This window comes from Puntigrus tetrazona, chromosome 3 (assembly GCF_018831695.1).
Source record: "Puntigrus tetrazona isolate hp1 chromosome 3, ASM1883169v1, whole genome shotgun sequence".
NCBI lineage: Eukaryota > Metazoa > Chordata > Actinopteri > Cypriniformes > Cyprinidae > Puntigrus > Puntigrus tetrazona.
The window spans coordinates 14,328,190-14,356,162 of record NC_056701.1 but is presented as its reverse complement, the minus strand read 5'-3'; the positions used below and the strand labels follow the sequence as shown (position 1 = coordinate 14,356,162).

General features: G+C 37.2%; 1 protein-coding gene across 1 annotated transcript; it reads left to right on the top strand.

The window, feature by feature from the left end:
- Positions 1-174: 174 nt before the first annotated feature.
- cntnap1 (contactin associated protein 1) lies at positions 175-27,957 on the top strand. Its single transcript, XM_043235861.1, is given in 25 exon segments — positions 175-572; positions 8,032-8,100; positions 8,103-8,132; positions 9,660-9,853; positions 10,107-10,260; positions 11,310-11,513; positions 12,088-12,272; positions 12,377-12,529; positions 12,632-12,893; positions 13,064-13,213; positions 13,423-13,594; positions 14,258-14,364; positions 14,461-14,580; positions 14,671-14,874; positions 15,935-16,091; positions 16,600-16,727; positions 16,912-17,085; positions 17,205-17,423; positions 17,497-17,736; positions 20,431-20,673; positions 20,744-20,871; positions 20,964-21,057; positions 21,143-21,373; positions 22,022-22,066; positions 23,311-27,957. Coding segments are annotated over 25 exon segments (3,927 nt in total). The 5' UTR covers positions 175-508; the 3' UTR covers positions 23,511-27,957.
- The last annotated feature ends 16 nt before the right edge of the window (positions 27,958-27,973 follow it).

Here is a 27,973-nt window from a genome sequence, read left to right as displayed (position 1 = left end):
GTACGCAGGATGTCAGGAGCAATAACGTGATCTCGTCATTACGTAAAGGAATTATTTTAAGAGGTTCTGTTCAAAAGAACCGATTCACGGAAATGATTCGGACTGCTGAGTCCAAAACTTTTTTTCTGTTGTCATCTTGCGCCCCCTCCCTTACAGCGAACCCGGACACTAAAGTCGTGACTGTTCACCGTCTACCCAGACCGTACGACTCCACATTCCCTATGTATGTAAAAACAGAGAGTTTATGTATGCATTTCGACCAGACTGTCACAACTTTCCAAGTTTCAAGGAATTTGGTTTAATGGTAGGATGCGCGCTCCCGCCAAAGCGCAGCATCAGCACCACTATCTCGCGCGCGCCTGCCTCTAGCGAGCGAGTCTATCGCCATCCCGGCCGAGAGAGTTAAAGTTGGCCGAAAGGACGGATAAACGATGCTGTACTGTCGGGTGATGAGAAGAGGATAACATTTGATTTACTCATCTGATACAGACTCCATCTCCCGGAGAGGATGGATATCAAAATTCTTGCCCCAAGCCTTTTACTCTTTCTCGCCTTTCAGCATTGCTCGTCACGTAAGTCATGCCGCAGATGCAAAATGCAGTGCGAATACGGTGTTTCTTATCTGGTAAAACGTGGCTGTTGTTGTCTATCAGGACAGGTGCATCAGTGAAGCTACGACATAGCTAATGATTTTGATCTCAAAATTGCGATGTTTTAAGCTTGTGTTCGTTTTAATGAGCGCGAAATCGTAAAAAATGCTGTTAATCCATACGGTATATGATGAATAAGTCTAAAGGGTTTCGGCTGAAAGTACGGCACTGTTGTAGTCCTCAGTCCGGGCTCGCGACTTTGCTTGTGTCTACGGGCTCTTTCTGCATTGCAGTGCTTCTGCGCGCTCACTTGGGCAAGTTTCTGCATGGAAAGGTGCGCCTTGCGCAGGGGACACGCGGGAAGGACACGCCGTCCTGCTGTTAAACAGAGACTCTTCAAAGCACGTATGTGCGGAATTAGCCGTGTCTTCGGTGTCTTATTGGGGGAAAGTTGAGATTGTCGGTGCATTTGAAATGGCGTGGCTCGTATTGCGTGAAGTTGCTTGTGGGAGCAGCCCTATGCGGAGACAGAGGGCGGGCGCATTAACTCACCGAACTCCCAAATTCACATGACGTACAACACCGCATGCGAATCCTCACGTAAGGTTACCTTCAAGATAGCATTTAAGCCCGCAAACCACAGACTACATCCTAATGCAATCGTTGTTTCTATTCTACGATCTATTGAATCTCCACAAAGCACTACAGTTAGGTTGTAATTTTGGTGCAGCTAGAAAGCTTGTGATATTTTATTTTGTATGTAGCCTACTTAAATTATTTAGATCGTGTAGTCATATTCTCACATTTCATCTGCCAAGAGAATGCTTATTATAATCTCACATCAATATTTTGAGCGCATTCTTTTAGTTTGCATAAAATGTACCGAAGTAACCAAAGTTATCGTTAACACTATTTGTTAGATTTCTAAGGTCGAAATGCTAAGATGTAACATTTAAACATGTCAGTTTAATTTTCTTAAAATTTGTATTTTTTCTCATGTCAGCAAAAGTTTTGAGAAAGTCTGGTGTGGATGTCCTTTTTTTATCCACGCCATCGGCTCTATTTCCTAATATTAATTAGTGACTGTTTTTCAATACAGCGTTAGCACAAACCATAATAGCACATTGTGTCTTGAAACAATGAGGTTTTGTGAAATCCCAAAAGTGGGCTTTTGCTAGGCTGCCACTTCAGTACTTTGCCAACAATGAGAGCTTCAGTGTGACGTATTGTGTAAAGAAGATAATCCAGGCAGCACTGAGCAGTGAAATGAGACAGAACAAACAGCGTATTTGGCATAAAGGGAGTGGAAACTGGCCAAGCTGAAAACGGGTGCTGTGTCGACACAGAAAAACTGCTTGAAAATGTCATTTTTATTGAGATTGAGGATGTCATGTCTGTCTGTGGGATGATTTTAGGGAGCGTGGTTGGTGAAATAATGATAGAATAAATGTCGTGTTTTGGATTTGAAACAGGGCTACATATTAGATCCAGAATAGAGGAAGAAAGGTGTGAAAGATTCAGTGAACGGTGTATTTTTAGTCTGTGTTCAGTGGGTGTGTGCCCTTTGTAGAAAGATGTGCTGTGGCGTCATAGATTGACTCAGTATTTTAAAGTCCTTTTTGAGCTTATCTTTTGTTTCATTCAAAGACTGCCACCTACTGTGCTGCAAGTCTCGTTATGAATAATTCATACCAACGTGACTCCCCCGGTTGCTGTTCACCGTGCTAAAAATCCAACCACAGCCTCTACACCTATATGATCGATAAAATCTCAGCCAGCTCAAAGAGATTGATCTGAACTAGCAATCTTAGTCTAGACTCATGTGTGCTGCGGCCTCCTCCCAGAGATGAAAGATTGCTCACATGATATGCACTCGATTCTCCTCGAGCAAAGTGCTGCGTCAGCCTGCAGAGACTGGGGGAGTGCCTGTAATTCAACACATGTGTTACACAGAGAGAGAGAGAGAGAGAGAGAGAGAGAGAGAGCGAGAGAGAGAGAGAGTGCAAGGAGCCGCATGTGTCACTGTTCTCTCTTATCTTTGAATGGAGAGCATCCAAGGTCTTTGGAGGGAAACAGGAGAAGGAACGATTGAGAGTGAAAAAATAACATCACAAGGGAGTGAAATGGAAGAGTTTAAAATTTCAACAAGGCATTTTGCAAAAAGTAGAAACACCACTGTGTGAGTTATAGGTTATCAAAGGTTAAAGGGGGAGTTTTTTCTAACCCATATGACCTTCATGCTTCTTTGGAACACAAATTAAGATATTTTTAAATTAAACTGTCTGACCCTCCTTAGACAGCAAAGTAACCAAAATGTTGCCAGATCTAAATAGCAAGGACATTGATAAAATAGTCCACGTGACATCGGTGGCTCAACTTCGGTTTTGCGAATCTATAAGAATGTGTGCGCAAAGTAACGAGTTAATGCTTATTAGACCCGACAAAGACACGCCATACAGAACAGAGCTAAATACACAAGCAAATGAGGATAATTAATAAGACACAGGTGAACGAAATGACAATAAGGCTTGAGGGAAAACTGGGTCAAGGAACACACAATAAAACTGCCCATGGGTGTGATACTGTACAGAGTCTGATAGACCCTTCCTTTCTACTATGTAAGAAGCTGAGACAGTTGAGTTTACACATTCCACTTAATGGTTTTTATTTTCATATTATTATTTTTTTACATAAATATATACATAATATCCATACTTACATACAAAACCATGTTAAAATGTCATTATGATACATCATCTCTGATTTGTAGTGGACTGAATTATTTGTTTTGCTCCACAGAGCTTTTATCATAAAACTATAGCATTTAAACATCACGTTACTAAGACATATTATTGGGAGATATTTATACATGACATAGGATAGTGCACAAGTACACAAACTGGGACGCACCTCTTGTTTTAGCCAGACTGCAAAGCAGAATCGGTTGTGTCCTTCACAGACAAGACAGTCCCAGAATGCAATGGGAGAAGTTCTCAGAGGGAAAAAAGGAGATGAACAAAACAAGGGTTATTTATATTTTATAAAATAGTAAATTATTGATTATAAATAGACCAGTGTTCATCCGATTTTTATGTGTGCCGGGATTGTTTTATGATTAATAAAGAATTGCACTGTGCATCATGCTAACATCGAGCTACTGTAATAGATGGTATGGTGTTTGGAAGGTGTGCACAATTGCTGACTGAGTAGAGCATTCTGAATCCATCAAAATTAGCTTCCATAACAGTTGGGATGCTCCTTTAGGAGGCAGCTGCCCATGTCGGCTATATGGGGCAAGCAAGGTAGCTCACCAGTAGGTTTTGGAGCAGAGCTTTTTTATTGAAAAAGGTGAGTTTTGCACAAGCACGTCTATGTGCAAGTCTCTGCATATATCTCCATGACCCTGTCATTGCTTATTCCCAGTTTACCTCGCAGCCCTTCTGCACTGAGTGCTTTAATAACTGTAATGCTTCTCCTGCAGGGCAGGCACTCCTCTCCTCTCCGCTCTGCACAGCTGCTAGTTGGGAAAGAATAGCACAGGGTGGAGATCATTGATCTTAGAGCTGGCGAAGAGGGACAGACAATCTCTGCATCTCATATTTTACAAAGATAGATGGGGCTGGGTCACATTCAATCGATTCATTTATCTGCCTGATGTGAATTAGAATACTGCACTGGTGCTCTTTTGGGACAGTATGGAAATGAGGCTAATCTTAGACGAGAGCCTTTAACATGGATCTTGACATGGATTTTTAAGCTTGTGCTTTTAGCACTATATGAACATATTTGCATGATGATTTCTTCGAAATGTATTCAAATACTGATTACATACAAATTTCAATAGCATGAATAATTGTCCCTTTTGACTAGCTGCAAATCAAAGCCACACACACCTTCATTGACCAGCCAAGGTCATTCCCGTTCAGCATCTCTTTCACTAGTGAGTCATATCTCAGGGAACAGACACACAGCTCTTTCTATGGATAAGCTGGAATAAAGGCATATTCACAGGATGTTCCCATCCCAAGACATTTCTTTCAAAAGACTTTCATAATGGAGTTCATGACTTCATGAATCTGTTTCGTTAAAGACTGAAAGATGACAGAGCAGACGACTGTGAATCAGATGGGAATTGAAATCACTTGAGAATAAACTATGACTCATGCAGTATTGCGTTATCTTCCTTGCTTTCTCTCTCCATCTCTCTAGTTCTCTCTCTCTCTTTCCATCAAACTGTTTCTTTTCCCCCTCTGTTCCCTCACTGGCAGTTGCAGCAGTCAGAATACTAATAACCTCTGTTGTGTTAAGCAGTCTGACCCCTGCAGCATCTTTTTGGTAGCTGCAGTTAATACCTCATTGAGAAATACCACAATTAAAAAAACGCAACAGACTTACTAATTACAAACAAACAAATAAAGCCCGATCCAGTCATTACCTGTATTCTCTGTATTGTAAGATTTATTAACCATTCTTCCATTCAAAAACATCCTCAGTTGTGGTTTTATTAGACTGATAAACTTTTTTGGCAGGATGTTGTCAATTGTTGTAGTGAAATTCATCTTTAGAAAGGAGTTTGATTGACATGCAGTCTGACCAATCATAATGCTGAATCTGCCAAAATTGATGGACTTGAACTTGAAAAATTTTGTGCATTGAAGTCTTTGAAGATACTGTCTGATGTTCATTCATGTTTATTTCATTCAAAGTGGAAGAGATCATCAGTTCACGTGTCACTTGAACTGAGGCGCTACAGTGTTGCCTGTTGTTGCATTGTCAGTTTCCTCTTTTCTCCGCAATGTATTTTTTACTGTGGGAGAACATTAGAGTGCCATGTTACTACTTGGATGTAATTGGGCAAACAAATGTAATCATAAATAAAATGATAGTTTTACTTATTTTGCTGAGAATCATTTGGAGGCAATGACTGCCTCAAGCCTGGAACTCATGGACATCACAAGAGACTGGGTTTCTTCATTTGTGATGCTTTGCCAGGCCTTTGCTGCAGCTGATTCTGTTTGTCTGTGGGTCTTTCTGCTTTTAGTTTTGTCTTCAGCAAGTGTAATGCATGTTCAATTGGGTTGCAATCAAGAGATTGACTTTTTTTTTGACATTGCTAATTTTGTTCATTTATATTATGAAGTGCTGCCCAATCAACTTTGTTGCAATTGACTGAACCTGGGCAGAGAGTATATCCCTTTACACTTTAGAATTCTGTCTTCTTTCATGTCTTCAGTAAACACCAATTACTCACTGTCACTGGAAGCCATGCACACTCATGCCATCACACTAGTCCATCCTGTTTCACAGATCATTTAATATTCAAAGGTTCGTCTCAGTTTCAGCCAATCCAAAGAATGCTTTTCCTGAAGTAGCCTGGCATTTTTACATTTTTTTTTTTTGACTTCTATTTGACTTCTCTGTATTTGCTCTCATGAAGTCTTGATTGTAGACTTTGACAGGTACATGCCTGCCTTCACTTGGCTGGATGTTATAAAAGGGTTTTTATTTACCATGTAGAGAATCCTCTGATCATCCACCACTGTTGTCCTTCATGAACAACCAGGCCTTTTTATATTGCTGAGCTCACCAGAATGTACCAAACTGTTGATTTGGCCTTTCCTAATGTTGTCCTAATGTTAATGTTTTCTGATGGATTTATTTTGCTTTTAAAGTCTAACAATTGTCTGTTTCATTGCATGGAGAGATCCTTTGACTATGGTTTAGAGCAACAACTTCCAAATGCAAACCAACTCCAGACCTTTTACCTGCTTATCTGATGTATAAATAACAAAGGAATAGCCCACATATTTCTATGAAAAGGCATTTGAATCAACTGTACAATTACTTATGGTCCCTTGAAGGTATATTTAGGAGCTGTAATTCCTTATCCTTTCCTCCAATTTTGATGAGAATACTCTTTCATTAAAGTTTAGGGTGTGCACTTTAAGCCCGTGTTCTTTATATAACTTTAACTTGAATATGTTTTGGTCAGCAGCTAAAATATTAATTGTGCCCATGCCCAAATATATATAGACCTGACTATATGATAGTGACAGTGATTTTAATTCCATAAAGCTAATGTAAGGGCACATCTTGAGTTGTAAATAGTGCTATATAAAAAATGGTGATATGACATTCAATATTTCTTTCTCAAATTAACTCCATAAAATGTGCTTTTTGCTTGGGTTATTTTCTACAACCTATGACATTATCTTTTTATTTGTTATGTTGTACTACTCATTTTGTTATTTCTTTGGATAAAATAATCTGATACATGAATAAATGTGAAGGAATACAGTATTGTGGACGGAGGAGTATGACTTATGTTGTTTGTAGACCGATGCTATCATTTTTGTCCATGAATTACAGAACCTGTTTGTCTCTGTTCACCTTTTTTCTTGGTTGTTAGCTTTGCCAGCAATCTGTCTTCGTGTCTTCCTCTCTTACTCCTGTTCGTTTGTGTGTCGTCTGTTGTTAGAGAGGTGAGGTTGATGGGCTGTGAGATGCGATGCCATTTGGGCAGATGGCTTTATTAGAGCTCTGTTGAGAGGGTGAGATTGAGGTGGGTTTATCTGACTCTGTCGTTTAGATTAGGCTGAAATGTTGCCAGGTCTAATTGAAGCAGGGATTTGTGTAACAGAGGGACTAATGAAATGCCACGGCAAGACTTGCTAAAAGGGCCTTATTCATGTTCTATCTGTTTAATACTTCACATGCATATTTTTGTATGTTTTGTTTGTAAATGTAACATATGCATGATTAATTTGCAGTGCACAATTAAGTGCACATATATGCAACTGATCCTCAACTTCTTTATACCACAAATAATCTATGGATTCTTTATTACTTTTATTTTGAAGCAAAATGTTGTTAAAGTTATGGAAAATACTTTTTCAGCATTGTAGCCATAGGATTTTTTATAATGAGAAAAAGGACCCAAAGGCAGACGATGCCAGGACTTGAAGTTAAGAGCAACACAGCACAATAATACAAACTTTGATAGATGTATTTATTAATTAAATTCAGTAAGTATGCTGTAAGAATGTAATATTCCATTCCATTCAGTGAACAGGGTTACATGGTAGATTAGATGTCATTTTCAGCGCAATGTCAAATGTCATTGTTGTTCATTAGGCCTAGTAATAATCTCAGCTAGAACAGACAAAGCGTCACAGACGTTCTCATGATAGAGTGGTTTTACTGTGTTTGTGTTGGTGCTATGAATTGGATAAACTGTATATCATATACCAGCTACAGGATGTTTTTTTTATTGGAAACTACAACTTAAGTTGCAAATATTACACATAATGGAAAATAAAAGTATTTATTGCAGATAATTTATATATATATATATATATCATCTTGCTTTTATGATTATGTTTTTATGAAATGCTGTTGTTGTTTAATATTCTCAGTAATTTTCTTTTTCTTCTTTATTCAGGGCCATGCTTAGATCCGCTGATCTCTCCTCTCTATGCGTCTTCTTTCCATGCTTCCTCCAGATATAACTTTTTTATTCTGCACACTTTGCCAAACTGTACGGTAAGTGACTACTGAGTTATGGAAAGACGTTTGAATAAGTTGTATTGAGAATAGTGAAATTAAATAATATTATTCCCTTGAAGCACAAAAAGATTGTGAATAAAAGCATCTGTACCTATATCTGACATTACTGCGCTATTAAAAAAAAAAAAAATATATATATATATATATATATATATACATATATATATTAGTATGAGGGAAAGTTATATACTGTATGACTTGAAACAGAGCTAACAGTAAATGCTGACTTCTTCAAGGTTGAGTAATATTGTCCTGTAGTGTTATTGGCATGATTATATTTTAGGCAGCAGAGCAGTATAATGATTATTCACTGATGTCAGTGTAGAAGAACCCAAGTACAGCTTATTGAACAAAAGTGAAATCCATAATACAAACAAATGAAGACTTGATTGTCACACTCAACAGCAGGGTTATATATCCAATACATGACAAGGAACAATGGTAACAAATGGAGTACTTACAATGACAGTCACATTGAGTTCACATTGAGGACAGATGAGTTCAATGGCGTAGCAGACGTCTTTACCAAATACCAATGCAGCCATATTGGCCAAGGGATTAGACGTGGCAGCCATCTTGTGATGATGCTCAGGCATGGCGGCCATCTTGTAGCAAAACTCTTGACTGGTGGTCAAGAGTTTTCCTGAGTTAAACCAAAACGGTAAACATATTTAAGGAAAGTATCATTGACATCCACCTTATGACATAGCCCCAAAAAACCCTTTGAATAATCCTCAGAGGAGCAATCGCCTTGACAGAGATGAGCTAAGGGATCTGCTGGATTCATTTTGATGTTTGTGTTTTCTGTAGCGTAGAAGAACCCAAGTGCAGTTTATTGAACAAAAGTACAGACTCGACAATTGCCCTCAAACTCACCTACAGCAAGGGTATACATGAGCAAACCCATGAGAAACAAGACATATGACCTGAACAACCAATCAGAACATGACACATACACAAGGCAGAGATACAAGAGTGCAAGGGAAGCATGACTCTAACAGCATGAAACAATTACATAATAAAAGACATAAAAACAGAACATGAAACAGAACCCCAAAAACCAACCTTACAAGCAGTCAGTTTTTCATAGTAGTTTTTATTTTATTATCATAACAGCCATTACGGTTATTTTATTATTATTTTTTTTTTAGATCTGCTGTAGACACTAAATTAGGGATTCAATAGGCATATATTCAATTGGTTAGTGGAGAAAAATGACTATTTGAACTTTTTGCTTCATTTGAAGTGTCATAAACACACAAGGTATTTGGAAAATGTATCTTTATTTTCCACTAGAGGAGAACATAAAAATTCTAAAATAATGTAGATCATTTATATATGCCCAAAATAGAGGCCCTACTTACTACAATGGTTCATGCAGCACATAACAAGAATGGCTCAAGAATGTTTTATTACTTGAATTTAACAAATGTTTGTGTAATGATGCATTTGTAAGTAACTTTGTATAAAAGCATCCTGATGAATGTAAATGTGATGATGTAGGGAGCAGCGGCTGGTCTCCATCCCCTCGGGACAGGCAGCCATGGATGCAGATTGACTTGGGGAGGAAGTATCGTATCATGGCCATTGCTACTCAGGGTACCTTCAACTCTTATGATTGGGTCACCAAATACATGCTGCTGTATGGGGACCGATTTGACGCATGGACTCCATATGTCATGAAAGGAGGCAACATGGTAATAAAAATAACCACGTGTTATGAGTGCTAAGAAAGAAAGTGTTATTATGATTTGTGCTGATCAATGATCCTGATGTTTGGTGATTCAGGACAGGTCAAGAGGTAATGCATTTGTAGTGTTTTTGATTCCGGGTTTAGAATTTCCATAAGTTTTTGATATAGGATTAGTTGTAGGTGAGAGAAGCGGTTTGTTTGTTAAATGGTGTGCAACATTCATAGAGCCTCTAATATCAGATTTTTGTGTCTCTCAGACGTTGCCTGGCAACTGGAATTACTACCAGGTGAAGAGGAACGTCTTTCATTATGCGTTCACTGCCAAACATCTGCGCATCTATCCCATGGGCTGGAATACTGAGAACGGAGGAAAGATCGGCCTTCGTGTGGAGTTCTACGGCTGTCCTTACGGTAAAACAACACACTGAGTTACTGGCAACAGCTTTGGTTTTATCAGCAGCCAAGAACTTTATCTTAACATGATACAGAAAATCTCATCTGTGCTTTGTAATTTTAACTGGTCCTTTTAAGCTGTACTGCAGAAAATAATTCTTTAATCAGTTTTCTTGTTTCCCAGTACATATATCCTACATGTGCTTATGAAGTAAAAGATCATTTTTAGAAGTTATTTTCCTAAAAATAAAAAAAGTGAGGTTTATGAAATATAAAACCTTCTACATTAAATTTGTTTTTCTTACTGCAAAACATGCTTTATCGTTTTTCTTCTCACGCATTTTGTATCTTGTTTCAAGGATTTTTAAAATATTAGTACTGGAAATGAGTTTGTGTGTGTGTGTGTGTGTGTGTGTGTGTGTGTGTGTGTGCGGGCACATGCACCTGGTATTTATCACATTATGGGCACCAAATGTACTCACAAGGAAAGGAATACCAGAATTTTAGGTCCCAATGAGGAAACAAGCTTATAAAACACACAGGATTAAATTTTTGCAAAATCTAAAAATGTTAGTAGTTTTCTGTAAGGGGTAGGTTTAGGGTTGGTGTAGGGCAATAATACATTCAGTATTTACAGTATAAAAATCATTACCCCTATGGAAATACCCACATAGAACACGGAAACACAACATGAGTGTGTGTGTATGTGTGTGCAGTGTGTCAAGCAGAGTATCAAGCAGAATATCAATTTAAATGTTAAAATCTTTACACTGCAAATATAACAATGCTTTTTTAAGATTCAATGTCAAGCGCTCACACCTACTGCCTATTAAGATTATGGATTAACTGAATATCATTTGTAAATTTAACCACTATAAACATCGTCTTATGCTAATTTATGCAAGCTAGAAGCAATTAGGAAGACACTGTGTACACCTTGATGATCTGGGTTCCTGTTGTAGACACATAGGCTTGTCTATTTTGAGTTTAGTTTTTAAGATGAAGGACATCTTCCAGTAATGTTTTTGACAATCCTCTTCATACTCTTGACCTTTGACCCTAAACAGACTCATATGTGATGCAGTTTGAGGGGGATGACATGGTGGCGTATTCATTCCCACGGGGAAGAATGAGGACACTTCAGGACCACTATGCTTTAAACTTTAAGACCTTGGAGAAGGATGGTACTCTTCTGCACAGTGAAGGTCTTCAGGGAGACTCCATCACTCTGGAGCTGAAAACTGGACGCCTCTACTTGCATATCAGCCTAGGTATTGATATCTATCTGTCTATCTCAACCTGGTCTCTGTTTAGAATTTAGAATATCCACGCACTGTTGCTAAAAGTTTATGCTCTATCGTGTTGGAAGTATGCCCTACACCAAAGCTGACCCTAAACCTACCCGATATTGTTAACAAATGCAAAACTGATATAAAAAAAAAATTGTTGATGTAACCGTGCCATTTTAACTTCCTTTTACACAGATTTGAACTGTTTTGTTGAACCGTAGTTACACAGGATTTAAACCAGGGCTCCTCGCCTCCCAAGTACATCTCTGTACTAGATGAGCTACCGAACAAACCTAACGTCTGTGAAAACTCATAGATATGAAGCTGGATATGTGTGATGCTAACATTCAAAAGCATCAGCTTTCAATTCTCCCAGCATGTTAATATTGTTTTGTCATAACATGATATTCTAAGTAATTGTGCAAAAATGACACCAAGTTTTACTGCCTTTAGTGTTTATTTCTTTTGGAAACTGCAGTGATAAGTACGTATTTTGTGTCTCGCTTATAAGTGCACCATGGTTTGTTTATGCCATGAGACCCTGTTTTTTTTTCAGGGAGTAGCACTGTCCATAACACTAATGGGATGACCACAATGATGCTGGGAAACCTGCTGGACACTCAGCACTGGCACTATGTCACCATCAAGCGATACGGGCGAGAGGTTAACTTCACCTTGGACAGCCAGACTGAGACTGCTGTCCTTAACGGAGAGTTCCAGTATCTTGATCTGGACAAACAGGTGTTATTTTGGATTAAACATATACTGGACTACTAATGCACACTTCACTAAATGAATCTTTGTTCCCTGCATCCTGGTCACAGCAATTATCCATTTTTCTTTAGATTTATGTTGGCGGTGTGATTGAGAAAGATGTGCCCCATCTGCCCGGTAAGGTTAACTTCCGAGGCTGCCTGGAAAACGTCTTCATCAATGGAGTCAATATCATCTACAAGACACAGTACCAGGAGCCTGAAATCCGACTCGCTCCTAAAAAGGTAGGTGGAGTTTTCCTAAAATTCACACAACCGTTGAGCACAATGTTTGCTTTTGCAAAATATTTGTAATATTAATATGCATCTTTATCTTCTCATCTGCAGAAAAAGATGCATTATACTTGCCGTGATCTCCTCTGGAAGCCCATGACCTTTGCAGGACCCAACAACTACCTTCAGCTGCCTGGCTTCTTCCGGAAGAACCGCCTGGCAGTGAAGTTTAAGTTTCGCTCATGGGATTACACAGGGTTACTGATGTTCACCAGGTTTGCAGATGAGTTGGGCTCTCTGGAGCTGGGCCTCAGCGAAGGACAAGTCAACGTGACTCTAATGCAGCCTGGAAACAAGAGATTACGCTTCGCTGCAGGTATGATTGGGAAGTGTGTCCATATTATTATTCATTTTGACATTTTGAACTCTGTTTCTATAAGAGAGGACTGAACGAAGCCATGTAAGACCAAGAATTAAGCAGAACCAACACCAGATCAAAGGATATATAAAGTACAGTAAATACGATCCTTTTTTGTGTGGTTTCAGGGTACCGTCTCAATGATGGCTTCTGGCACACAGTAGATCTGACTGCCAAAGACAACTTATTAACTATTACTATAGATGAAGATGAAAGCTCACCACTGAAGATCACCAACCCTTTCATGGTTCGTACAGGAGACCGCTACTTCTTCGGGGGTAAGTAGCAGAATGATTAGTCTGTTATGATTCAATGCCCCAATAATTACTATAAAACAATGTTAATGTTTCATCTATTATACATAAATATGCACATGCCACAAATGCTACATTAATGTTTAGAATTCATACTGAATGTGAATGTATTCAGTGCCTTTCAGTTGCATAGCAGATAACTAGATTGATATTTCATATCTGATGTGCTGCAGGTTGTCCTAAGACCAATAACACGGCTCGCTGTGTGACCAAGCTGTCTCGCTTCCATGGCTGCATGCAGCAGATCTTTATAGACGATGAGCCAGTGGATATAGATGTCATGCTGCAGAGGAAATGGGGCAGATATGCCGAAATCCTGCTGGGCACCTGCGGAATCACTGATAGGTGTGTGTTTGTGTGGGTGGTTTTTGCCAACACTGTCCTTCCAATTGTAGAAGCCAAGCAAACAGCCCGCATGCATGTAAAATACAAAGTGGTAGGGCATAACATTAACATTAATATCTCTGTAAAAACAGTGCATATCAATGGGACACCACCATGAAAACTGAAAACTAGCATGCAGATGTGGGATATAAATTTAGTGTTTAAGTCAAAGTCTATTATCTTAATCTTTAATAAGCAATCAAGATTAACATATTAAGAAAATGCAAAAAACACCAGTGCAAATATTCAAACATAATAACTATTATCCAAACAAATAAGTTCATATCTTTTGGTTTGTTATCTAAGAAAACATGAAAATGGACAGTAATCTTGTTTTGCCCTCGAATTAATGTAATTTTTCTTTCCCTACTGTATCTCGCTTAATTTTGATAGATTTTTTTGAAAATATGACTTATGACAGATAAATCATAAATAACAGAAAACAAATATATATTCTGGTTTTGATATAATAATATAACTCCTAGGATGATTCATCTCATATTAGTGTCACCTGCAAATGATATTTTGTCCAATATGCAACAACAGCATTGACAAGAAAACATGACATGCCCAATTTAATATTGTGAGAAATGCATTATTAAAATGTCTCTTGCTTTTTCTCAGGTGCAGTCCAAACCCTTGTGAACATGAAGGCAGGTGTATTCAGTCCTGGAATGACTTCCTGTGTGTGTGTAACAACACGGGCTACAAGGGAGAAGTGTGTCATAACTGTAAGTGTCTATCATTGAGGAGATTCTTCTATAGCAACTATTTGTTGGTGAAACATGATAATTAAGCCGCTCTCTGTCCCTCTCTCATCATCTCAGCGGTGTACAGGGAGTCGTGCGAGGCCTACAGACTGAATGGAAAGTACTGGTCAGGCAACTACACCATAGATCCAGATCTGAGCGGACCACTGAAGCCTTTTACCGTCTACTGCAATATGTGTATGTATGAAGTAGAACAGACTGACGTATTGAAAGCGATTTAGAATGTTTTTTTACAACAAGCTGAAGTTTATCCTATAATATTTTTAGTGCAAAAATCATGGACCGTTATTGAGCACAACCGCATGAAAAGCACCAAAGTGAGCGGCTCCACCGTTGATCGACCGTACATTGGGGACCTCCAGTATGTAAATGCATCATGGGATGAAGTCACTGCCCTAGCAAACACCTCTTTATACTGTGAACAGTGGATTGATTTTTCGTGTTACAAGTCACGCCTCCTCAATACTCCACGTAAGTTCAAAAGTTTGAACAATGACAGGTGGGAATATCATTGGTCATTTATAGTCAGTGGTTGAAATCAATAGGATAATTTGCCTAAAATGAATATTCTGTAATAATTTATTTACACTCGTGTTTCAAACCTGTATAAGGGTAATCAGTGCTTCTCAAAATGTAGACAATCCTAGCCGCTCTAAGTATGTGATTAGTCTATATACGACTCCTGCACTACATTCCATACATTTTGTAGCGCTATAAAATTTTTAGCCATAAAGTTTAACTCATTATTCACTGAAATCCCTTAATTTCTTAAAATTAACAGCATTTATTAGGTGATCGGCAATGACCGATTCACAAATGAATCATATTTTTGAGCCAAATCTTTTCAATGAATCAGTTAAAGCAGTGCACAAAACTGTTTTGAATAATTTGCTCTCAAATCAAAATGGTCTCGTTCTGGAGTTCAACTTACTGATTCAAAATATAGTCAAAGCAGCTGACAGCTCACTAGATGTATATAGTAAATAGAGTATGTGAGTTAGTGCTGATTTATGCTTTGAAAAGAAGGAAATAGTAATACATTTATGATGTTTCTTTTCCTTCTTCTTTTTTTAGTTATTTTTACATCCTCAATCAATCCTCAATAACTTTTATTATATTAAAAAGAGTGGAAAAGCCTTCAAAAGCCTTTTGCAAAAATAATTTTATTTAAATGTTGTGTTATAATGTACTATATGAACAGCCATCACTATGTAGCTGAATTATAGCATAGAAGAAGAAAAAGGAACTACAGCTGTGACTTTTAGACAGCTGTTGAAGTATTGATCTCAGCTAGGATCTTAAGGGAAAACAGTAGATGGTCTGACTCAGCTGAACTGCCAGGAACTTGAACATAATTAGTGTCACTGACCTTCTCAGCCCTTTTCTCTGCTGAGTAACTAGGAATCTTATCAGTCAGCCTTTACCTTTTAAATGAGTCTGCTTTGTTGACCCAAGCGAGACTGGCTTGCCTACATTACCTACATATGTATGCACTAAGTGTTTCATTTGTTTTATTTATTGTTGTAAACAGAAGGACGACCATATACTTACTGGATTGGTCGGCATAATGAGAGCCATGAATACTGGGGAGGAGCTTTCCCTGAAAGTGGGAAATGTGGATGTGCTGTCAATCAAACTTGCACTGACTCCAAGTACTGGTGCAACTGTGACGCAGACTACCGCCAATGGTGAGAATGAATGAACAAATGAAAACTATTTTTTTAATAAGCATTCCTTTTAAAAATGTGTCTGTATGGTAGTGTTATATATTATTAAATATAAAAAAGTTGGGTGTCAGTAAGTTTTTTTTAAGAATTTCAAATAAATGCTGTTTTTTAATCTTTTATCTATTAAACAAAGAATCCTGAACAAATGTATCTTTTCTTTTTTTTTTACAAAATTAATCAGTGCAGTGCAATAATGAGAAATGTTTCCAAAGCTTTCCAAAACACACTAATAACATTTCTGAAGGCTCATGTCACACTGAAGATTGCAGTAATTATGCTGAAAATTCAGTTTTAACATTACAGGCATAAATGTAAGATATATTCAAACATTATTTCTGTATTTTTAATCAATTAACTGCAGTCTTCAAAAACTTAAAAAAATCTAATCAACCCCAAACGTTTGAACAGTAATGTGTAAGTATAAGCAACATATTAATTGATTATTTAAAGGCTAATTTCCATTCACCAGGCACTCAGATAAGGGCTACCTGTCGTTCCGAGACCACCTGCCTGTCAGAAGGATTATTATAGGAGACACTAACCGCACCGGTTCAGAAGCGCACTACAGTGTTGGGGCACTGTACTGCCATGGAGACAGTGAGTAATGAATGTTACAAAGATAAAATGGATGAAAAGTCTGTCTATATAAGAAGAAGATTCTGAGGTGTGAGTAAAGGGAAATGTAGAGTCATTTGATTTATCACAGAATAAACAGCTTTAAATGTCCCTATAGGAATTTATTTTAATGGTTGACTTTGAATATGAAATCCTTCTCTTTTAGGGAGTATCTGGAACACTATAGCTTTCACAAAGCCCACCTACCTGGCGTTCCCCACCTTCAAGCCCGGCACCAGTGCTGATATCACATTCCACTTCAGGACCTACCGAACTAACGGAGTATTTGTGGAAACCTCAGATGACCACCTGCGCAATTTCTTACGAATTGAACTCAATTGTGAGTGTTGTTTTTACCGTAGACGGACTGTAAATCCCACTGTTAATGCTTAAAACATATGCTATTATATCTACTGAGTCTGATGTCTCCTTTAGCAGCTTCTGCTTAAATTTTCACAGCTACAACTGAGGTGGTTTTCATTTTCATGGTGGGTGATGGGATTAGAAACGTGACCCTGCGCTCTCCTAAAGCTCTCAACGATAACGAATGGCACTATGTAGAAGCTGAAATCAATGTGAAGTTGGCACGTCTCAAGGTTGATTTTCTGCCTCCGGCCGTTCACAAGTTTCCAGGCCAAACCTACATCACCATGAAGTTCACTCAACCCCTGCTCGTAGGTAAGAATCATAGAACTAGAGTTTGTGTTGAAAACATGGCTTTAAGCAGTTGATAGCACTCATCTGTATTCAGGGGCGGCCAATCACACCTTAAGGCCTTTTCTGGGTTGTCTGCGTGGTCTGAGGATGAACGGAGTCCCAGTGGATTTGGAGGGAAAGGTTGACGAGAGGGCTGGCATACGCAGAAACTGCACCGGAGCGTGTCTGAATGCCTCCATACCGTGTCGAAATGGAGGCCAGTGCATTGATGGCTACGCTTCATACACCTGTGACTGTAATAACACAGCCTTTGATGGCTATTACTGTCATTTAGGTGAGTTAACACATATTTGCATATGCTTTCTCACACTTATAATAAACGTGAATATGTGATATCTTTTCATCTTCATCTGGGGAAAGACTAATTATTGCGAACACATTTTCATTTCATGAAACCGTGATTAGGAGATTTAAAAGATTAAAACTGATTCAAGTGAAGGATAGAAAATTGGAGGAACAAGCAAACTGGTGCCTCAGATCTGTTAAAGCACTGCCTGAAAAAGAGAGAGTGACAGACTTTGGCTTTTGTGTCTACTTTCCATTTTAAGCATCTAAATCCAGAGCTGACTTAGGCTAACAGAGAGGGATTTGTCTATTCCATGAATTAAACTGCAATTTTGGATAATCTGTGTGGGAATATTTAAGATATTTGTCTTTAAGCTGAGTTATATATTGCTTTTATTTTTTATAATTAATTTTTTTATATTATCTTAATACACTCACCTACACTATAGGATTCGCAATTTGCTCACAATATAAGTCATAAGTTATATATAACCATGGGGGATTGGGGGCTGGGGGGGTATGTCCCCATAGGTTATATAGATAAAATATGCATACTTTCCTTTGTTGTGTTCACAAAACTATAGCACAAACTACACATTAAACTATACGTTACTTAGATAACCTACTGTTGTTCAATCTACACTTATCTATCCCATGAGGCCACAGCTGATGTTTCGTGACTGGCTATGCAGCGATACAACTGATGCTGGAAGGACATATGACAATAACAACATGTCAAATCTACATACATTTATACCCAAGTCAAGTCAAGTGGCTTTTTATTGTCATTTCAACTACATATAGCTGCGCAGTACAGTGGAATGAGACAACGTTTCTCTAGGACCTGCTGCTACATAAAGTCACACAATACAAAAAAGCTCACATACTGAGCTAAGACAGTGTCTTAGCCACATAAAGTGCAACATAAAGCCACATACAGTGCATAAACTACTATGTAGTTTACTACATACTTTCATTCACTAAGTAAGTACTTATTCAAAAGATGTACCTTCGGACATAGTATGTGAGGCAGCCAGTTTTGTTTACAAATAAATCAGGGTCTTTGAACAAACTGGTTGAGTAAATGATTCAAAGACTCAAGGCTGAGTTTCAGACATTCAACTTGTTTTGTTTCTGAATGAATCAGCATTGTGAATTTATTATTTAAATTTATATTTTAATTAATTAATCATTTAAATGACTTGCTCACTCATAAAGACATTAAGTTGTCTTCTTCAACTGGTGTAAATTTGGAGCTGACAAGTACAGATAAAAAAAAAATATTACAATTCTACTCAGCCAGTCAGATAAAATGTTTTTTTTCTCAGGATTTTAGAAATATGGATGTGACTGTGTATATTTAATGTTTTTCTACTTTTGTCTATTTGAAATGGACAATATGCTTTAAATCCCACTCCAGCCCAAAATGACAATTTTACCATTAATCACCCCCATGTTATTCCAAACCCATAAAAGCTTAGTATATCTTCAGAACACAATTTAAGATATTTTTGATAAACTCTGAGGCTTGTGACTACTCCATTTACTGTCAAGTAATGAACATTGTTAAGGTCCAGAGAAGTTTGTGTCACATTGTGGTTTAGCATGAAGGAGCACTCAATGAGAATAAATAACTTAAATAGATTTAATCCTCTTCAAACGGGCAAAATAATAATATATAGGTAGACAGGCAGGCAGGCAGAACATAAACCACACATAAAAACCTTGACGATTGGAAAAACTGAATGCAAACACACAGGAATTAAATACACAAGGAAATTGACTAAATTAACAAGAAACAGCTGAAGACAATGACACAATTAACAGGAACGGAAGGTAGGACACAGAGCACATGGTACAAGACAAAAACGACAACAAAAGAGTCCAAATACGTGACAGTATGAAAGATGTCATCTGAATAGTCCATCTGCCATCAGTAGTTCAACCGTAACATTATAAAGCAAAACTTTTCATATGCAAAAAAAAAAAAAAAAACTTTATTTAACGATTCAGTGCCGTAACATCACCATAGCGCCATTTTAAAGTTCATTATGTGCACGCATATAACGTAAGCAGCATCAAAAAGTAAATACATGTAGAAGACATATCTTTCCATTGCTAATACAGAACTGCATACGTTATGTGCATGCACCAGATTCTGTTCAAAATGGCACTGTGGTGACGTTGCAGTGCCGAATCGTTAAATAAACCTCATTATTTTTGTTCTTCATAATATTACGGTTGATCCACTGATAGCAGATAGAGCATTCAGATGACATCTTTCATACTTTTCTACACCTTGACAGTTGTAATTGTTTAGCAGTCAATGGGACAGTCACAAGCCTCCCAGTTTTTATCCAAAATATCTTAAATTGTGTTCCGAAGATGAATGTAGCTTTTATAATTTTGGAACCACATGGGGGTAAGTGATTAATGACAAAATTTTAATTTTGGGGTGGAGTAACCCTTTAAACACTAATTACTTGTACTAAAATATTATATAAACTGTTACAAGTCTATTGTTTTTGAGTCTAATGATGATGTGTTATTATGATAAAGTATCTCTATCATGTCCATTCTTTTCTTTCAAAAGCAAGTTAAATCAGCATGTGGGAGGATTGCCTGTAAGATATAACCTGGCATAAGCAACACTCTGATCTCTGCTTGCGTCACATCCTTTTAGATATCGGGGCATTCTTTGATGTGGGAGCGTGGTTGCGGTATGACATCCGCAAAGAGCCAATATCCTTTGATGCATGGTGGGCAAACTTTTGGATTGAGCCTCATTGGCACAACTTCACCCTCGGCTACAACACCACAACTGATGACATAGAGTTCAGCTTCAGCACTCTACAGGCCCCGGCGGTGCTGCTTTATATCAGCTCCTTCAGCAACGATTACATTGCCGTCCTGCTCAAGAAAGACGGTAAACACATGCACAATCACACCAGAGCATACAAAACATTAGCTTTAGCACTGATGTGACGCTTTTGCAGGGACTCTTTCGCTGAGATATCGGCTTGGGATAATAAGCTACAAATTTAAGTTGACTGACCGAAACATGGCCGACGGCTTCCCTCATTTCGTCAACATCACCAGACACAACTACACCATATGGACACAGGTCGGATCTCAAACTAGATCTAGAGTTATTATTAGCATAGCAAAAGCGCATTGTTTGTATATGTATGTTTGTATATTTGCACCTGGATATAGGTGGATTACATGGATCCATGGATTGAGAAGTTAATACCAGGAGAGATTCCCAGATTCGATTCACCAAAGTCTATATTCCTGGGTAGAGTAATGGGTAAGACGAGCATTTTTATCTTAACTCGTTGCCTGTGCATGAGAATCTGTATTTAATAGATTGCTCTGATTTCTTTTCTTCATAGAGGTGGGAGGTGTCGACTACGAAATACAGAGACACAACAGTCCAGGTTTTATGGGCTGTATATCAGGGGTCCGATATAACATTTTTGCTCCTCTGAGGGCTTACTTCCGACCCAATGTAACCAGTCCACCGGTGACGACTCAAGGCTATGTGGTGGAGTCTAACTGTGGAGCATTTCCCCCTGTTTTAGGATATGTCCCTTGGGAGGATGACCCCTGGTTCACTGGCCTGTGTAAGTCTACCTATCCTGACATTCACACGAACGCCTTTATATACAGTATATGTATATGTTAGACTACTATTCAAATGTTAATGGAAATAAATGTGTACTTTTAGTCTAAAATGATACATAAAATTGATAAAAAGTGACAGAAAAGACTTTTATAATGTTGCAAAAGATTTCTATTTCAAATACATATTGTTCTTTTTCAAGGAAGGCTGAAAAAATGTATCAAGGTTTTCACAAAAATGTTAAGCAGCACAGCTGTTTTCAGTTGTGATAATAATACATGTTTTTGAGTAGCAGGCCAGCATATTAGAAAGATTTTGTAAAACCTGCTGATAATTACAATATAATTTTTTTTTCTGTACGTTTTGTGATCAAATAAATGCAGCCTGGTCAACAAAGAGACTTCTTTCAGAAACATTTCATATCTGAGCTCAAAACATTTGAATGATAATGAAAGTAATTGTAGGGTGAAGTAAAGCATATTGAACTATATCACAAAGATATGGTCCAATGTATTTACTTTTATTGCTTTTGAGCAAGTTATTAGTGCATGAACTTTCAAACTGATGTTTTTGTTTTACTTTTGTAGTGTATGATTAATGTACTTTACACTGTGATTAAAAACCAATGTTTTTCTTTTCTTCTCTTTAGTCTTTTATTACATTCATGATGATGTTACCCCACCTTGGATGACACGTAAGTTTACAGTCACACTCATTTTATCATCTTGTTTTAAAGCATATTTAGCACTATTTTTATTCCTCTCAGGTTTTCACCATCCTCCAAGTAAATGTGACAAAAATCCCTCCCGAGACAATTTTTATGTATTTATACTAATGGATTCTGTTCTTCTTGCTTTTCTTTGTCTTTTATTCCTATTCAGCATTTCAGTCAGTACTACAGATCATGCTGATCTTCTCTGTTTGTGATGCTAAAACCTGTTTTTAAAATCCTCTTAATTTGCAGAACACAGGATTAGGGAACATTCATGGGAATATAAGCTTCTGCATAAAGACGATCTTCTGCACATGACAGACATTTGGTATAATCAGTTAGAAAGCGTCATATAAGGATAATATACTGAATGAGGAATAAAGGTGTAACAAGAGTCACATCTTTACAAATGGCCATATATTTCAAAATATGTCACTGTGACAATCTTTTAAATTATTTTTGTTTTTGTTTTTGTTCTACAGAACTACTGTTTTAATGCTAACTTGATTATTACAAAAATAGAATACTCGTCAAAACAATACAAGACCATTTTTTAAACTGAATCAGTTTTATCAGAATCCTTACTCATCATTTGCAATTATCCATCATTGCTTCATTCAAATCCTCTTTTTTTCTATCCGTCTGATTGTCATCCCTTTTCTAGGATAAACAAGCCTTGTTTCTCCTACACACACACCCACACACACACAAACACTTAATCCTCCTTACCAGTAGAAACAGCTCTCACAGCAAAACAGAAAATCTAAAAGAGGTCAAGACGTTACAAGAACAATTTACCCCAAAAAATTAACATTCCTGACTCTCATGTTGTTCCAAACCTGTATACTGTTATTCTGTGGAACACAAAAATATATTTTTGCTGCTCTTTTCCATACTAACAATAGCGACCACCTCAAGGTGAAATTTTGTAATCATAAAAATAATCCATATCCGTTTGGTTACATGGAATTTCTCTGGTTGTTTTTCACAGATTTGGAACACCACAAGAGTAATTAAATGATGCCAAAAATTTTTGGTTGAAGTATCCCTTTAAGGCTTATGAGTACATTTGAGCTGACAGTCAGCAGTGTCTCCTGTCAATTCTGCAACATGATACAAATTATGTTTAAGCCATCATTTGCAGACTGCTCAACTAGCGATCCGTAAGAGTATTAAGCTTAAAACGACTGCTCTCTCTCTTTCTCTTTGTGTGATTTTCTCCACAGTAATCGTGACAGTGTCTCTAATGCTGCTCTTCCTCATCCTGTACGGCCTCTACATTTACCTGTACAGGTATAAAGGCAGTTACCACACTAATGAACCCAAGCAGCTGGAGTCCCCCAGCTCTGCTCGGCCCCTCACTGATACTCTGCGCAAAGATAGAAAGAACCTGCCGGAAATACAGGAGGAAAGTCCCAATGAATAACACGGACTGAGGGCTGTCTGGAGGCAAAGAGAGTAGCGCTGGTGATTTCGAGGGAGGTACATGGTGAAGACTGAGGAATGAGTTGCAAATGTGATTTTTTTTGTATCTTTTTTGCCTTTATGGTAATGTAACTATGTTTATTTTTCTGTCCCGTTATTTTTACAGCGTAATCTGATATTTGGTGCTTTTGGCAGGGTTCAAAATAAGCAGGCTAGAGACAATTTACCATCCGATCAATGAGCACTAGCAGTGCAGGCCGACTGAAGTGCCTCAGCAACAAGAAAAGATCGATCCAGGGTTCCCACGGTCATAGAGATATCAGGAAATATCAGGGTATTTAGTGAAAATTAATGAAATCTTTGCTCACGTTCATTTCTGTAGTCTGCAGTATAAATCATTGTAGTTATGCCCATCTGAAAAATATTTTATTGGTTACAAATTCACTTTTTGTGAAAACAATCTCAATAAAAAATCGTTTTCAGCATCTCTTATTTTTAATCGCAATTGGCTGGAAAACCGGAAACATTACAATTAATAAAAGTTTTGAAAATGAGAAATACCTGTAGTCAGAATAACTATTTCTAGTTATGCCCATAAATTAAATAATATACTGTAATAAAAATCTGTATAAATTATACATATATTTTTTAATTTAATTATAAATTACTGGAAAATGAAGAGGTGTAAGGGTGTGGGAACCCTGTATATACTGAATGAGAGTTTTGGCTCATTGTATACTGGCAGAAGTAGTGTGTTTAATGGCCATGTTGTTGTGTTCATGAGAGAATCTGCACAAAATGCACGACAACCTTCAGAGTACAGTGTTTTGAAAGTGTAGATCTGTTTTAACATCACTGAAACTTCATTCATATATGGAGGGATTTGCTCAGTATATAAGTACTTATGTGTTTTAACTAATGTCTAAACTAGGTCCAAGCACTTATAAGAGATGAAAGGTCAATGGCAATGAATGGCTTCAGCTTCTTTAGAGCACAATGACTTTAATAATGTCTGGGATCATATTATTTCTGTGGCATATCATGAACTGCTGAAAGGTGTTTTTGTGATAGCAGCCATATTACATCTTGCTTGTGAACAGCATTATGTGGTGATTGATAAAGATTTTTGTAAAAGAGACACAGTAGGCCTCATGAGAAAAAAAAAAAAAAAAAAAAAGCAGAAGGAATTTTAGCTCCATGAATGATTTCCATAGAAATCTGCGTTTTAGTGCAGTGAGTGGTGTAATGAACATGTTGTGTTGTGCTGTGTGTCTCAGGGTTGGTAACAGCGGTCATGATGGTCACGTTCTTCTCACTGCTGCTACAACAACAACACACCAGCCTTTTTAAGCCGTCCTCTTGACATTTTGACTCTGAAATAAAGTTTCAGATTATATTTTACAAACCTAGCAGTACATGAACAAGGGCAGGTAAGAACTGTATTGTGTTTGAGAGCGTGTCTGATTATAATGATGCCACAGATCAGTGACTGGAGTCGAAGCTGTCTTTTCAAGAGAGTTCTTCCTGTGGGCCAAAGTAAAATGATATAGTTTTTTATAATAGAGTATAATGATATCATACTTCACAGTCCACGCCATATATTTATTTCACACGATTGACGATGATTCCCAACAAGGATGTCAAATATGTATTAAAAAAAAGAATTAACTTAATTGATATCTCTTTTTTTCCAGTTAATTTTGTAAGGGAAAAAATATTTTTTTTAATGTGTGCAAGTTTTATATTTTTGTGGTGTTTTTCGTCCATATTTCAGGTTTTTCTTTAAAAAAAGACATCATGAATTAGTGATGATGGGGTAATTCTGCCTTATTGATTGGCTACATAAGGAAAAAACTGTTTGGGAAACACTGTTTTAGGCAGCCTGCACTTTTCATAGTGAGGAGCTTCTGTGGGCTGAATGTGTTCACTCATAGTCGTTGAAGCCTATAATGTACATACTGATCAGAAAAAGGTGAACAAACCGTGTTAACGGTGACAGAAGATACTAAGATCTCATCTTTAGAATATCAGAGGAACAGCAAACTCAATGTGTTGTGGTGGTTTGTTACAGATCTAAGATAATCAGTTACAATCAGTTTATCAGTGGTAGATTTTGGACGGAAGTAATCATTAAAGCAGCTGATATTTTTAACATGAGGTCACATATGAAAGCTTTCTTAGCGTGAAACACTGAGCTGTTCAGCACAAGTCTATCGATGTGTGTCAAGAGGCTTTCACACATCACAGACGGTCTGTGGATGAAAGACTCGTGTATAAACTCATGGTTTTTATAAATTCATTCATGCGTTTGCTGTGTAGGACACCATTATTGCTGCTGCTGCTGCTGCTTCTTAGCTGTTTTGATGGCGGTCTTACCAAGAGCTTAGAGCACTTCCATCGTCGTTCCAGATGTAAAATGAGCTATTAAAACAAAAGAGCAAATACGGTAGAACACATGTATTAACTTTAGGAGCTATGCATTTTGCATGACTACTGCACTTTTCATCGAAATGCAATAAGAAAAAGAAGAATCCGCTGCTTCCAGTGCCAGGCACATGTTCTTTAGTCTGTTTCTTTAACAGAGCCATAAGAGCTTTTATCAAAGAGATCACATAATATTCACCCACAGATTATGCTGTTTATGTATATGTATAAATAAAGTGTACTTCTCTTTTTATCATTCTAATTTGTATAAAAAAGGCAGGCACGTGAAAGTATTTTGAATAGTTGAGTACTGAATGAATAAGTCCAGCTTTTTGTCTTGTTTTTATTCTTTTTTTATGTATCCCTCATTCCTTTCCTCTAAACCAGTGGAATATGGACTTTCAATTTATTTTTACTTTGAAGAGTGTCTTGAATGAAGAATGAAATGCTACTGTAAAGAATTATTAATATTAAATTTAGCAGGGACAAACGCCTCTCAGAGTCTCTTCCTACTTGATTTTTTCTGTAAAAACGATATAGTTAGTATAAATGATTGAACACCAACACCGAAGGTTGGTGATGCTCAGACAAAAGTAAATGTTCCAGACGAATGTTAATGTGAAACGAGAAGCGAGCAGTATTTAGCACTAGCTTGTGTGATGTATGTTTGTATTAATGAGGTTTTGCGTGTCGTCTGTGTCGATGCTGCAGCTAATAGGAGAGTTACCTCATTGACATACATTTGACTGAATGTTTGAAGAAAACAACGTCACTTATGGGCACACGGAGGTCCATTTGTTTCATTTGAGGAAATGTATTACTTAATACATGACATTCACCTATGTTTTGTAGGGATTTTTTGTCCATTTGGCATTTTTCATGTACATACTGTATAAACACACTGATTCACTGTGAAGTATTTTCTTCATCTTTTCCAAATGCACTACATATCCTGTTTGAACAAAACTGAAATCTTGTAGGCCATTTTTCTTGTGGACAAACTTTAAGAATTCCACTCTGACTGTCATGTTGGTGACAACAGTAGCTGTATGTATCTTTTGTGCAAATAGCCAACTTTGTTAACAGTGGCTATTTCACCAATTTAACCCACTTTTTCTCAGGCAGTTTATACATAGTGCAAATAACATTTTTATTTCTTTTATTTTTACACTTTTTTGAATGGCATCTATCACTATTTGCACTGCAAACAAGTTGCTATAGCTTGTAACTTGGTGCAAAGTTATAGCATTTAATGTTATACTCATTAAGTCATTTAGTTTATCAAAGTGACATATACATATATATATATATATATATATATATATATATATATATATATATATATATATATATATATATATATATATTAATTACACGGTGGGTAATAACATCAAGTGCTAGTATGTTTCTGTAGGGTACTAATATATGTTATTTTGAGGTAAATAAGGTACAAAGTTGTACCTTTCAGCTTTTGCCACAATGACCGCTTTGTACTTTTTTTTCCTAAGAGTATAATATTTCACTATTTACGGACATTTTGGTCAAATAAATGAAGCCTTGGTGAACATCAGAACTAATTCCAAAACTTAAAAAAATGTGTACACCCCAAACCTTTGAATGGTAAACTGTATCTGCTGAGGTTAAATGAACATTGGGTACATTATTTGTTCTATTATTTGTTATTATTGTGATCACAATGATCTTTTATTACCACTGTGCTCTTGAGGTTGTTTCAGGGGAACTGTAGGTCCTGTGAATGCAAAGCATTTGCCAAAATAATTCCCATGAAAATCTCCAAGTTAAAGTCGACTAGTTTCATGGAATCGGACAAAACCTTATAATTGTATTGTCTTACAAGCAGGTAATTTCAGGTTTTTGGTCAGGTGTGACATGGTGTTCATTTTCAGTTTTCCTAATTCTTTAGTTCTGGTTTCGTTTGTGTCATCCTCATTGTAAATGACCATGACTGTGTAGAATCAACACAAATCCCTAATGACACTTTAATAAAAGAAGCCTGAAGGAAAGACAAACTCTGAGGAC